Source organism: Helianthus annuus, chromosome 9 (genome assembly GCF_002127325.2).
Source record: "Helianthus annuus cultivar XRQ/B chromosome 9, HanXRQr2.0-SUNRISE, whole genome shotgun sequence".
NCBI classification, from domain to species: Eukaryota; Viridiplantae; Streptophyta; class Magnoliopsida; order Asterales; family Asteraceae; genus Helianthus; species Helianthus annuus.
The window spans coordinates 72,975,379-72,989,122 of record NC_035441.2 but is presented as its reverse complement, the minus strand read 5'-3'; the positions used below and the strand labels follow the sequence as shown (position 1 = coordinate 72,989,122).

The following is a 13,744-nucleotide window of genomic DNA, read 5'->3' as shown; positions in this document are numbered from 1 at the left end:
ACTAAGTGAGCAAATGATGTAATCGAATGCGGAGGAACATTTAACAGCCATTTTAAGGCTGATCCTGTCAGAGTAGAACCGAAACCCTTGCACAGGCAAGCTTCCTTGAGCTCCGGAGGGATATGGTTGATCTCCATCCTCTCCCTATACTGGGCAATATGCTCTTCAGGATCCGTGGTTCCATCATAAAGCTTCATGTTTGGAGTCTGGAATCTTTTTGGGATTTCAGCATCACAAATAGGACGTACGAACCGAGATATCCTGTGGCTATCCTAGGATACTTCAGGAATTGGCTGAACCACCCCAGGTACACTGGATATCATATCCTTTAGCTTTTGAAGCTCCCTGGATAATGCTGACGTTACGGCTGTATCCTGCAAAGATCCAACACTGTTAGTGACAATAGTATTATTATTATTAGACACGTTACCAGTCGGAGGATTCTGCCCATATCCTGAAGCATATCCTGAGCTCCTCACGGTTGACATTCTAACCGAGGAGGGTATTTCAGGAGTATGATTCTGAGGAAGGCTGGGCACAATATTCCCCCTATTATCCTCAGTATACACAGCTGAACTAAATTCAAAGTTCTGGGCTGTAGTGGAGTGACGATATCCTCGGCAGATCTGCTCGAGCCGGACTTCAGGAGTTGTATTTCCCTCAACAGCATCTGGTTTGTTTCCTGTTGCTGCCTCATTTGTTCCTGCACACTTCCAAATAAGGTTAGAATTTCATCATTAGAAGCCAAAATCGGAGCAGATCTCTGAACATTCCGAGTAGGGATAATATCCTGAGGTTGTGAAGAAGTTTGCATCCTTGGAGGAGGTGGTGGAAGCACCGGACCAGTAGTAGCAGAAGTCATAGCAGACACAGTAGAGGAGCTCATGCTTGATCTTGAGGCCATTGAAGATAATGTGGCAAAAAGTTTTGAAAACAGAAAACCGATTAATGATTTCACAAAGATTTTTAGTAAAGATAGCACCACTTGCCCCACGGTGGGCGCCAAATTGTTTTGGTCAAAAATTACCGAAACAATTAAGTGATCAAATTAGTTAAGTGAGGTAGTGTGCTAAAAAGTGTGTTGAAAATATGCTAGTTATGTTGTTTGGAAAAACAGTGTTTAGGATACGGCTCAGGATATTGAGCTGTATCTATGATCAAACAATGAGCAAAAAGTAAAGGGGGTTGACACAAGATGTACGAGGAAAGCACTTGATCAATCTAGATCGCCGGCATAAAACCTCGGGAGCTGACAATCGCAGCTGCCTAGTTCTTCTTATTGCTTCAAACTTCAGGATACAGTGCAGGATATTGACCAGATCGCTAAGTGTTACAACGATTTGTGTAAGAGTGCAAGTTGCGAGAGAACAAGTGTGTAAGTGTAGTGAGTGTAGTTGTGATGTCCTATTCGATCTGGTATACCCATCTATTTATAGTAACGAAATAAAAACTAAAATTCCTATAAACATGGAATGCTCCGAATATTCCATTATGAACGTTGTAGACCGAGTAATGCGGCTTCAACGGCTTCATGTGAACGACTTGGACCAAGTCTCCCGTAGAAAAGGTCTTCATGAACGTTGGGCAACTAGACGCGTACTCCTGCACATAACCCGTTAGTAATCCTGAGGATACCATTCAGGATGTTACCAATATCCTAAATGAGCATCCCGGATACGAGCAGATATCATATAATCAAGATATAAATCAAGATATTTCCCAGGATATGGGCTCATAATTTTACCCATAACAAGTATGAATAATATAATTCTTAGAAAATGATGAGTTTTATTGCGATCAAAGCCTCCGATTAATGATTTGAAACGAAGTACGATTACAAATTTCCAAAAATAGAAGTACGAAACAAACTTTCTAAATAAGAAAAGTTACAAAAGCGAGGCATTACAGAATTAAAATCGCCACTTCCATCAAAATAATATACAAGGGATTTAATATTATAAAAAATATTAAATGACTAAAAGATATCATCAAGTTTTGTTTACAATAAAATTCAAATAGAAACATGGAAATGATAGAGAATCCTACGGACAATTGAAATAATAATAAAGTTTTGATAATAAATTATTAAACCCCCCAGAATCATCCATTGTAAACTGAAAATTAAGATTGTACTCTGTTGCATAATTTTAGGAGATTTTGTTCTTTTAATATAGAAGGTTAAAAGTGAGAGAAAGAAGGAAGTTTGCAAGATTTAAGGAGTGGTTTTATAGAATGACTTTGTTTGTTTTTTTAAACTCGCAAAATGACTTTTTTGCCCTCCATCAATCAAATTAGTCTTTATTTAAAACATAAATATTACTAAAATGTCATCAAAATGATCTTACCCATCAAACACACTCATCCATTGGTCAAGATCATTTACTACACTTTGTATGAAAAAACACACTTTGTAGAGGAACCCTACCCTTATACTATAATATCTATGTTATAATCGTATTATATAATACACTTTTTTTTTACAAATTTTTGTATACATTTAATTATCGTTTTAACAAAGTTTAATAAAAGAATTATTTTATTTTTTAAACAAAAACATTTTTAAAAAGTTATCATTTGTATAGGTTTGGTATATGTTTATTATACTATACTATCTATGTTATAACTGTATTATATACCACACTTTTTTTTATAAATTTTTGTATACATTTAATTATAGTTTTTGTATACAAATTTTATAACCGTATTCTATACTACACATATATTATATTATACTACAACTATTAGAATATACGAGATATACTACACCTATAGGCCTATAGGGGACCTATACTACACCTATAGTTTATTATAATATACTATACTTATACTATTGTATTTATGTTATAATACGACATGTAACGACAAAATACGTTAAGTAATAATACCGTATGACGTGTATACATACAACACGACACGTTAGAGTACAAGTGGATTCCAAACAAAATTACATGTAATCATAGAACACGATACCATAAGGAACCGAAAGTCACCGGTACGGCACGTATAGAACATATACTTCATAAAACGACACGTAATGACAAAATACGGCCTGTATACGCACCGAAAAGGCAAAACCTAAAATTATGAAATTTTGATTTTACCCCTATTTATAGGTCAAACCTGGGTCGTATAGTACCATTATACGACTCGTATAGACCTATACGATTCGTATAGACCCCTTGAATTCTCAAATAAACAAGGGGTTAATTGATAAATCAGGGGGTCTATACGGATCGTATAGGCCTATACGATCCTATACGGTCCGTATAGACCCCCTGAATTATCAATTAAACCCTTGTTTTTTTTTTTTTGAGAATTCAGGGGGTCTATACGGATCGTATAGGTCTATACGATTCATATTAGCCTACTATATGACCCAGTTTTGACCTATACGATGCGTATAGGGGTAAAATCAAAATTTCATAATTTTAGGTTTTGCCTTTTCGATGCGTATACGTATCGTATTTTGACGTATTTTGTCATTACATGTCATTTTATGAACAATACCTTCTATACGAGTCGTTCCAGTGACGTTCGGTTCCTGTGGTATTGTATTCTATGAATACGTATAATTTTGTTTGGAATCCACTTGTACTCTATCGTGTCGTGTTGTATGTATACACGCCGTACGATATCATTAATTGACGTATTTTGTCGTTAAATGTCGTATTATGACGTATATTGTCATTATGTTTGCATATTATGGCATATATTGTCCTTACGGGTCGTGTCGGTGACGTTTAGTATTGTCACGTTTATAGTCTGTAAGTGTTGTATTAGGGTGTAGATTGTCTATACGTGTTGTGTTATCGCGTATTATGGCGTAATATGTCTCTACTTGTCATGTTGTTCCGTATTATGGCGTATTATGTTTATGCGGTGTCGTATTTTGGCGTATATTGCTGGTTACTTTACGTGTTGTATCTATTAAACAAACAAATAACACTTTAAATACATTATACAAACAAAATACCTTTAAAATTATAAATTAACCTATACGATACACATACGGGACCTTTACTACACCTATATATGCTCATATGGGACCTATACCTCATCTATACTATACTATATTGTACATGGTATTCTTAAAAAATTAAGGAAGTTTTTATTTAAAAAATAAATATTTTTTTTATAAAACTTTGTTAAAACCATAAACAAATGTATAAAAAAATTTGTAAAAGAAAACTCAACCAATATGACCCGTATAGACCTATACGACCCGTATAGGTCCAGTCAAATAGATAAAATTTGACAAATTAGTCTTTATTGGAAATTGAAAAAGCAATACGACCCGTCTTGAAGGTGTCGATTTAAGGATTTAGGTGTGCCAATAATACGACCCAAAAAAAATATAGTAAAAAATAGAGATAAAAAAAAGAAGATTAAAAAGCTTAAAATAATTTGGGTAAAAAATTAGCTCCAATCATTTAATGGTATGTGACAAGAAGACTATTCATCCCCTTTGTATAAAATTTGTATAAAATATATATAAAATGGTCAATTGTCATCATCTATCCATCTGTATATATATTTTATAATAATAATAACTCTATCTAGTTTTTAAATTCAAAATAATCACTACAGTTATTATTTAAAACAATTGAAAGCTTCACCCTTATTTATTTTTGATCTTCGGATTCTCAGTTTGGAAATTCCTATAAATAAAATAAAAATTCTCTTGATTTCCTCAACAAGCAATGAATAATCACAACTCATATGGTATCCTTATGGAATATGTTTTCCTATGATGCTATTAGTACACAGCCCACCCTTTGTTCATTTTCAATGTCAAGTTGGTAAAAACAAAGCCAACATAATGGGATTTTCCAAGATTTTCATATTGCTAGTTCTAGTATTACATAATTACATTGTTGTTGCTCAAGATGGTCCCGAAATCACCATAGGATTCACTGAGGGTGAAAGATATGCTCTTTTGGCACTCAAGGATGGTTTTCACAATGCTTTTCTCGACGAAAGCTGGCAAAGCTTTGATTGCATTAATTGGTATGGTGTTAAATGCAACGGTAGAGTCGTTGGTTTAACCCTTGATAGTCTTGACATTGTCGGGGAAATAAAGCTTGACGCACTTTTCAATCTCACTGCATTATCGACAATGAGCTTAAGGAACAATTCGATATTTGGGCAACTAATGGACTTCTCAAAGAATCCGGACTTGACGCGACTTGATCTGTCCGGAAACAAATTTGATGGGCTAATTTCACCTTCACTTGTTAACTTGGTTCTCTTGGAGTCATTACAACTTCAAGAAAACAGGTTGACTGGTCCAATTCCATGGTTTGACCAGTCTAGTTTAAAGGAATTTAATGTTTCAAACAATAATCTCACTGGGCCTATACCAAATACTAGCAAACTTCAATCCTTTAGCTCTTCTTCATATGATCATAACTCGTTTTTGTGTGGGCCACCCACTTCCACAAAATGTGGCCCCACATCAGGGGATGATGCTAGTTCAAACAAGTCTCCAGTCAATTCTACTTTGCTGATCATTAATATTCTAGGTTTATTCATTCTTCTTGTGTTGTTAATGTTGTTATATAGAAAGAATAAGCAACTTAATCAAAAGTTCAATGAGAAATTTGAGAAAAAGAATGTTACACAAGAGGACGACGAGGAACAGGGACATGAAATACCAAGTAGTGTTGTACCAAGTAGGGTTAGTCAAGCAACAATGCCAAAGCAAGACCTAGGAAAGCTTGTTTTTGTGGATGGAGAGCCAGAATTCGAGCTCGGTGATCTTATGACGGCTTCGGCTCAGAGTTTGGGCACGGGGAATTTTGGGAACACATATAGCGCTAGGTTAGATGATGGAAGAAATGTCATAGTGAAAAGGCTAAGAGATTTGAAGCCACTGAGTCGCGATGAATTCATGAACCACATGAAAATCATCGCGGCTCAAAAACATCCCAACTTGGTGCCGTTACTCGCTTATTTTTACTCAAATGATGAGAAATTGTTGGTGCACAAGTTCATAATGAGTGGGAATCTTTTCAATCGCCTTCATGGTAATTTTTACACCACCTTCTATTTTTATCTTTGACCTTGTTATGGTTGGAATATGTTTAATTAGCTCGTCACTTGTGTTATTGAACACTAATCTATGTAGGAGGAAGAGGGACGGGAGATCGAATCCCATTTCGATGGGGACCAAGGCTAGCTGTTGCACGTGGAGTGGCTCGAGCCATTGAGTACTTACACAACAATCTTAATACAACTCTAGTTCCCCATGGTAATCTAAAATCATCGAATGTACTTATCGATGAAAACAACATGGCACTAGTTTCCGACTATGGTCTTACCTCGATTATCTCAAACACAGTCTCCGTTCATCGGATGGTTTCATTCAAATCTCCAGAATTCCTAATCTCTAAAAAGGTTTCAAAAAAGTCCGACGTGTGGAGCTATGGTAGCCTAGTTATGGAACTCCTCACTGGGAGGGTAAGCGTTCTCTCGGTTCCACAAGACAACAAAGCCGTGGATCTTTGTAGTTGGGTTCATCGTGCAGTTCGCGAAGAATGGACCGCGGAGATCTTTGATTTGGAACTCATGGTGCAAAGAAGTGCAATCCATGGGATGTTGAAACTTTTACAACTAGCGGTCCGTTGTTGTGACAAAGTACCCGAAAAACGGCCTGACATGAGTGAGGTGGTAAAAGAAGTTGAGAGCATTAAGGTCCCTAACATTGATTCAGAGAGTGAAGAAGATCTATCCCTTGACCGGTCACTGACGGATGATTCTATGTCAGCAACCCCATCAAGATGAATAGAATATATAGGCTGTTGATCATGACTTTGCATTTCAAATACACTATTGGGGTCATCCAGTACCGGAATTCAAGAATGCATGATCCAAATTTAAGGAAATTTTTATTATGGTAATAAAATGTTTAAGTTGGTTGATGATAATAAGTTTGAATGTATTTGTTATGCTTATTGTAAATTCAAAACTTGTCAGAACAGCCCTTATATATATATATATATATATTTCCTTTTATGGGTATCATTGTTGTAGATATGATATATTATATATACCACATATCATGAGACTTGGAACATGTGAAAGATCACCTATATTCACATCAACTTTTAAACATCACTATTGATCATCAGCAAATCATGTACTGTATTTGTAATTGTCAATACATCTTTTAGGCTTTTAGCTTGATCCCATATTTTATAATAATATTATAAAACATAATTACCTACGCTAAAAGATTATTAAAATTTAATACATCATAAATATATATAAAAAGTTAAAAACTATTAACATGTTAAATGTCAAATTTTAAACATAGTACAAAACGCACTAAAATACATTAAGTAGCATTACTAAAATTTTATAAATATCTTTTCATTAAAAAATTAAATAATATAATGTGTAGAAATGAATAAATATAATTTTTTATCAAAAAAAATTGGTGAATTTTTACCTTTATAAATTATAAATGATAAAAAGCGAGTCCAGTTGATGCGTGCCCAAGTGTGGAGGAGCTGGTCATCTTATATTTTGAGGCCCAAGATCGTGTGACAAAAGGGACTTTACTAAAATGGCTCTAACTTGGGCTACGGGTGTCCGTTTTGGGCGTGCGACCAGGCGAAACGATCGTGAGAGCGAGGCCCATATTTCTACAAATGCCTTTGGCGGTTTGGGTCATCGTTCAGGCCCAAAAACGCTTATTTCTATGAGATTGTTATCGTTTAATGTTTTTTTATTGCTTTTGGTGGACTTTTATTTCGTTCTAGCTTTTGGCCCAAGTGTGTTTTGAGGCCCGTTTTTTGAGGCCCGTTTTCAATTTATGTTGTTATTTATATGGATGTAAAGGGAGGAAGCTAATCAGTTTTGAAATATATGAAAAGTCATTTTTCTCTCCCAATTCACTAGTGTGTTTTGTGTGTGAAAATCCCAATTTTGGTATTCTTTGAGAATCAACGAATTTTGGAAGAATCGTTCTTAGTATTCTGTGTGAATCAACAGATCCGATTTACTATCCCGTTTTCTAGCCTACATCACCAGTTCATTTGCCCATGGGCATCCATCCTATGTTATTTAGAAGAACATAAGTCATGAAATATTAGAACAATTTGAAAATCAAACAAAAGCCTCTAAAATCTAAAAGCAATATTTCTGTAGTATAATGATACCAAAACTTGTGTATACTTTTGCAAAGAATAAAAAATGTTAAAATTGTCCCTCTGTCACTAAACTATACATTTTGCGTGCGAAATCATTACAAAAGAGATAATTATAACGACAAAATCGAAGGAGACTGAACCTGGATTATGTGGCAAAGGTTTGAAGTACCTTAGCCTAATTTTCCGAGATCCCTTTTCTTCTTCAACGCCTTATGACCATGATAAATGAACGAATCGAAAATCCCTGCAACTGTGAAGATACCTGAATACAACAAGAAAAATCATAAAGTTAACATTTTTGTGCAGTACGTAACGGGTCGTGTTGGACCTAGAGAATGTATATAAAATTAAAAATCTATATTATCGCGATTATATTAGACTTTGTTAATAAAGTGGTCAAGGAAGATGTGAACAAAATTTGGACAACTTTCAACCTATGCCATCTGCTAGACGTGTTTCCTTTGAACATATATATTTTTTTTAATTTTACCGGTTTGACTTGTTAGAAATAAATAAAATTAACCATTAACAACCCGTTCACAAGTAAACGGGTCCAAATTGACGCATCTGTATGGGTTGGAATTGTGAGCATATACCTCCAACTATTGCACAAATATTGGTCAAGAAGTGTAAGAAGGAGGTATGTGTTTCTGTGAAATTCACCTGCAGAAGCCACAAAAGGAAGCCGATATTTACTTTTTTTTTTTTTTTACTTCTGTCATAACAAGAATGGGTTTGGTTCAGCCAGTTTGGTGAAAAATTCTGAGGCAAACCTCTACCTACAGTTTTGAACACAGCAAATCATACCGGACAAACTGGGTGAGTCAGCCGAACCACCCGGTTTGGCGGTTTAACGTTCCGTTTTGACGGTTTGAACAGGCATTTTATCTTTCTATTCAAAATCATTAGTTTGAATTAAATTCTGTCAAATGAAAAAGATGGTTCCTTAATAAAGAGATAAATAAACATATAGCAAAGGTTAAACGGCCGTTTCCAAGTTCCAAACCGGACTGAACCATTAGACCGTCAAAACTGAGACGGTTGGATCTCAAACCAGTCAACTTGCTTCAGTCACTTTCAACAATTTATGAACATCCGCAATATTAGCTATGGCTACAAAACTGAAACAGACCTTAATTCCAGAAAGGTCATAAAAGAAAAAAACTCCAGGAAGTGAATTTTTTCGTACTTCTGGACCCTTATAATGTTCTGTCACAGAGAACTGCAGGATTAAAGTTTCATGTATTTAAGAACACGGAAGCTGATCATCACAATTCATAACACATTCCCTATTTAAAAGTTCATCGTGTACCTGATTTGACCGAATGACCGAACCTCTAAGAGGAGTGTACACAGTTGGTACCACCTGCAATTTAGATTATATATGAATAGGGGTGAATTTAAACTACGTATTAATGTAACTATGTATGTACATAGAGAGAATACTACCTTGATGAAATATTGATACATTCCATTTGGAGTATGTTGAAACCATTCTACCCTGATAACCATACAAATAACAATATACAAAAACACAAACAGTTGTTAGTTAAGTTTATAAAAAAAATAATAATTTTGTAAAAGCTAAATAGTTAATACAAATTCTTACCCATCAAGTGGATTTATAATACCAGGATAATGATCTCCAAAAGATAGTTTATTTATCTTGTGACTTATCTGCAAAAATCATTAGCGGTTAAAAAGTGATCAAGAAAAATCACAAAAAAAAAAAACTGAATTATGTTGCAAGAGATTATAAGATGGTAGCCTACATTATAACTATCATCTTCAAAAGCCTTAACATCATGGGTAACATGTATATTTGCCAGATGAAAGCTTTTGACAAAGTGAAAATTTCCAGCCACCTTGTTGACCTGTAACGATCCGGATAAATTGCATCCTTCACCTTCTTCAGCTTTAATCCTCTGAACAAAACCTTCTCTTTTGCACTAACATCTCAACAATGTTAACTTTCAGCATTGTTATATATATAGCTTTGACTAAAAGTATAAAACCGCCAACCTGGTCAATCGAATCAGGATTCATCAATCCCCAGCCTCTCCGTCGATATGCTTCACGAACGGCGTCACATGAATTACAACATTCAGTCGATGACTGATATGTTAAACAGTAACAAGAATCAGTGATTTGATCAATTTTTATTAGGGGTATCCACAGTATGGTTTTTGAGTCAAACTGTGAGCCAAACCATTTAGTAACTAACGTAAACCAAAATCAAACCGTTGAAAATAAAAAGACAAACCAAACCAAAACCATTTGTGGCTTCGGTTTGCTTGGGCTGATTAGGTGTTTTGTAGTAAAAATACACAATATACAATCAAACTAAAAAAATGATGAAGGTCCAACAGTTAAAACCTGAAAGACCGACTCCTCGCATTGTATTGTATTGTTAAGCAAAGTCCCCAATCAGGTTTACAGTCCAATTTATAAAATTTAGGCCAAGTAAAATATAAAAAGTTACAGGGGAAAAAATCCTACGCTCAAGATCGGATTTTTTCAGCCCGCTTTTGAGTATAGAGGCGTAAACCAAACATTCAGCACGATTAAAAATTTCTAAACCGACCCGACCAACCAAAAAAAATGACCACAAAACCATGAACACCCCTAGTTTTTATAGGTTCATCCAGTGAAGCATTGAAGAAGACATACCAACTCTGCACCATAGCATGAACCACAATATGTTTCATTATGTTCAATCTCCCCACCATGTTTCTGGATCGGCTTCCCAATCTTTGGGACACCAATACGATCAATTCTCAATTGAATGAGATTGCCGTTAGCATCAAGTCTTTTCTTTATTATAGCATGTTTCTGCAAAGCATGGATTATTGTTAAAAAGGTGCAAGTGAAATAGGGTCAGAATGGTTTAAGCAAATATACAATATCAAGATGTTGCTCCCCACTGATATCTATGGCATCCAGACTGAGTAGTGTACAGGAAACAGCAGGGAATGAGATATCAAACTGCAAATGCAAATGCAAAGCAAAGTGAGTTCTGCCAAGCTAAAAGGAAAAGGATGGGACAATGTTTACATTTATTTTGAGTTTTTCCCCTCTTGAAGTATCAACTACAAGCTTTGTTTCTGTAACTGTTTGGAGATACATAGCTGCAATGTCAACAATATTACATTGAGATGTTGAAATTAGCATGTCTAATGCTACCAAGCTATGTGAGATTGTATAACCATATCAACACATTCCATTTAAAGTCAGAGTGACTGATTATTTTTTTTTTTTGAGTTAATTACTGTTTTCGTCCCTGTGGTTTGTCAAAAATTACTATTTCAGTCCATTAGTTTAAAAATTGCGATTTCAGGTTTCACTTTCGTAACCATTTCAGTCCACCTCGTAACCATTTCAGTCCCTGTACTAACAGAATAAATGGATTGAAAATGTTACGAAAGTGAAACCACAGGGACTCAAATGGTTACGAAAGTGAAACTACAGGAACTGTAATCGCAATTTTTAAACTAATGGACTGAAATAGTAATTTTTGACAAACCACATGGACGAAAACAGTAATTAACTCTTTTTTTTTTTTTTTCTGGTTACAAGAAAAGTCACCAATACCATACTAACCAAAGGGATAGAGAATGAGATATAAAATCCTACATTGCATGGATGATCAATTAATCAAATTGCAAAAAGAGGAAATTAACCATCAGATTTTTTCAAACTGTCTAATCACAAATGAAGACTACATGTGATGTGATCATCAGAGGAGAATAGAATAGAATTATTATTATATGATATAAAGATGAGATGAGATGAAATGATACCATACCTAGCTCTGAGATAACAAGGAGCAGCATGGCAATGGAAGAAGCTAAGGTAATAACACCACCAGAAAGCGTACGACTGTAAAAATCCTCGTTAATTTTAGGATACGCATCCAGATTCCGAACCCTACTGAAAACTCTGTTCATAACGCCGGACATCTCAAAACTCACTGCAATTTCAAAACATGCATGTGTGTGTTTTCATAATTCATTCATCTGTGTTGTTCGCCGTCGCCGGAAAAGTTTAGAGAGCGAGTTTGTATGATCTCCGGTGAGGTTATGGGTTGCTTGGGTCATATTCCGCCACTTGTCACTTTGAATTCCAGTTTTTTCTGAGGAATTGGTAAATTGCAAAAAACAACCTTCCTTAACTAATGGCTTCTTTTGTTTTTATTTTCTAGAGTTAATTACTATTTTTGTTGTGGTGTGTCAAAAATCATTATTTTAGTCCATTAGTTTAAAAATTACGATTTTAGTCCATATGGTTTCACTTTCGTAACCATTTCAGTCCACTTCCGTTAACCCCATCCATTTATTCTGTTAAGTACACATGAATTGACCATAATGCCTTTATTAATAAAAAACAAAAAGATATCTAAATGAGTTAATTACTGTTTTCGTCTCTGTGGTTTGTCAAAAATCACTATTTCAGTCCCTGTGGTTTCACTTTCGTAACCATTTCAGTCCAGTCTCCTAACACTGTCGATTTTACCATTAAGGTTTTCATGAAATACTTAAATTACCCTTGTGTTAATTAAATAAAAAAACCATGGAAATTTAAAAGATTGTATTCTAGGACCCACTTGTTAAAACACAACCCCACGCTACCCTACCCCACCCCACTCCATCCCTGCTCTCATTTCCGGCAAAAGTTTCCGGTCATCTTCTCTGGCATCACAACCCCACACTCTTAATTTCCGGTGACCCATTACCCCACCCCAATTAATATCTTCCTAGCAACATCAATTAACATAATAACTTTGAAAAATAATGCTTGACTGGACATTTTCTCATTCTAAAATTCAAAATTAAAATTTTGGAACCATATATGTAAAAATAGTGCCAGACTTCTACTTTTACTGAAGCCATGGTGGGTCGAACCCTACAATCCAATTTAAGTCCATATGTCATACACTAATAAAAACATATAAATCCAATAATAAAATCATATAAGTCCATATTGAATTAACACAAGGGTAATTTAGGTATTTCATTAAAAACGTAACCGTAAAATAGACGGTGTTAGGAGACTGGACTGAAATGGTTACGAAAGTGAAATCACAGGGACTCAAATAGTGATTTTTAAACTAATGGACTGAAATAGTGATTTTTGACAAACCACAGGGACGAAAACAGTAATTAACTCATTTAGACATCTTTTTGTTTTTTATTAATAAGGGCATTATGGTCAATTCACGTGTACTTAACAGAATAAATGGATAGGGTTAACGAAGGTGGACTGAAATGGTTACGAAAGTGAAACCACAGGGACTAAAATCGCAATTTTTAAACTAATGGACTGAAATAGTGATTTTTGACAAACCACAGGGACGAAAACAGTAATTAACTCTATTTTCTATCTTCAAACCTCCGATTTAATTACAACTAGTGAAATTCCTCGAGCTGCGCGATGGAGAATTTGAACGTTATCGATTCGTAGTGATTTGTAACGGGATAAGCACGATACCCGTTCAGTTCGTTACTTACCAGCGTTTTACCCGTAAATACTAGTAAAAGTGAAATGAGAGAAAACAACGTAAAAGTGAAAAAAGAAGTAATAAATCACGGAAA

At 35.0% G+C, this 13,744-nt stretch overlaps 2 protein-coding genes across 2 annotated transcripts; one reads left to right on the top strand and one right to left on the bottom strand.

The window, feature by feature from the left end:
* Nucleotides 1-4,819: 4,819 nt before the first annotated feature.
* Nucleotides 4,820-6,977, top strand: LOC110875861 (probable leucine-rich repeat receptor-like protein kinase At1g68400). The gene is made up of 2 exons (XM_022124056.2): nucleotides 4,820-6,026; nucleotides 6,128-6,977. Exons 1-2 carry the CDS (start codon nucleotides 4,820-4,822, stop codon nucleotides 6,781-6,783), a joined length of 1,863 nt encoding a protein of 620 aa, XP_021979748.1. The 3' UTR covers nucleotides 6,784-6,977.
* Nucleotides 6,978-8,124: 1,147 nt separating this feature from the next.
* Nucleotides 8,125-12,311, bottom strand: LOC110877919 (endoplasmic reticulum-Golgi intermediate compartment protein 3). The gene is made up of 12 exons (XM_022126144.2): nucleotides 11,959-12,311; nucleotides 11,208-11,281; nucleotides 11,055-11,138; nucleotides 10,824-10,985; nucleotides 10,176-10,268; nucleotides 9,926-10,102; nucleotides 9,763-9,830; nucleotides 9,603-9,654; nucleotides 9,466-9,519; nucleotides 9,286-9,375; nucleotides 8,750-8,816; nucleotides 8,125-8,415 (listed from the first exon to the last, which is right to left on the bottom strand). Exons 1-12 carry the CDS (start codon nucleotides 12,110-12,112, stop codon nucleotides 8,324-8,326), a joined length of 1,167 nt encoding a protein of 388 aa, XP_021981836.1. The 5' UTR covers nucleotides 12,113-12,311; the 3' UTR covers nucleotides 8,125-8,323.
* Nucleotides 12,312-13,744: the final 1,433 nt, after the last annotated feature.

What these genes read in the sequence shown, in the direction of transcription:
- LOC110877919 (XM_022126144.2), bottom strand. Translation starts at nt 12,112, where the DNA reads ATGTCCGGCGTTATGAACAGAGTTTTCAGTAGGGTTCGGAATCTGGAT. An exon ending in GGGAAAAACTCAAAATAAAT is followed by an intron (nt 11,139 to 11,207) that starts GTAAACATTGTC and finishes TTGCATTTGCAG; the next exon opens with TTTGATATCTCATTCCCTGC. An exon ending in TATTTGTGCAATAGTTGGAG is followed by an intron (nt 8,416 to 8,749) that starts GTATATGCTCAC and finishes TGTTGTATTCAG; the next exon opens with GTATCTTCACAGTTGCAGGG.
- LOC110875861 (XM_022124056.2), top strand. Translation starts at nt 4,820, where the DNA reads ATGGGATTTTCCAAGATTTTCATATTGCTAGTTCTAGTATTACATAAT. An exon ending in TCTTTTCAATCGCCTTCATG is followed by an intron (nt 6,027 to 6,127) that starts GTAATTTTTACA and finishes TAATCTATGTAG; the next exon opens with GAGGAAGAGGGACGGGAGAT.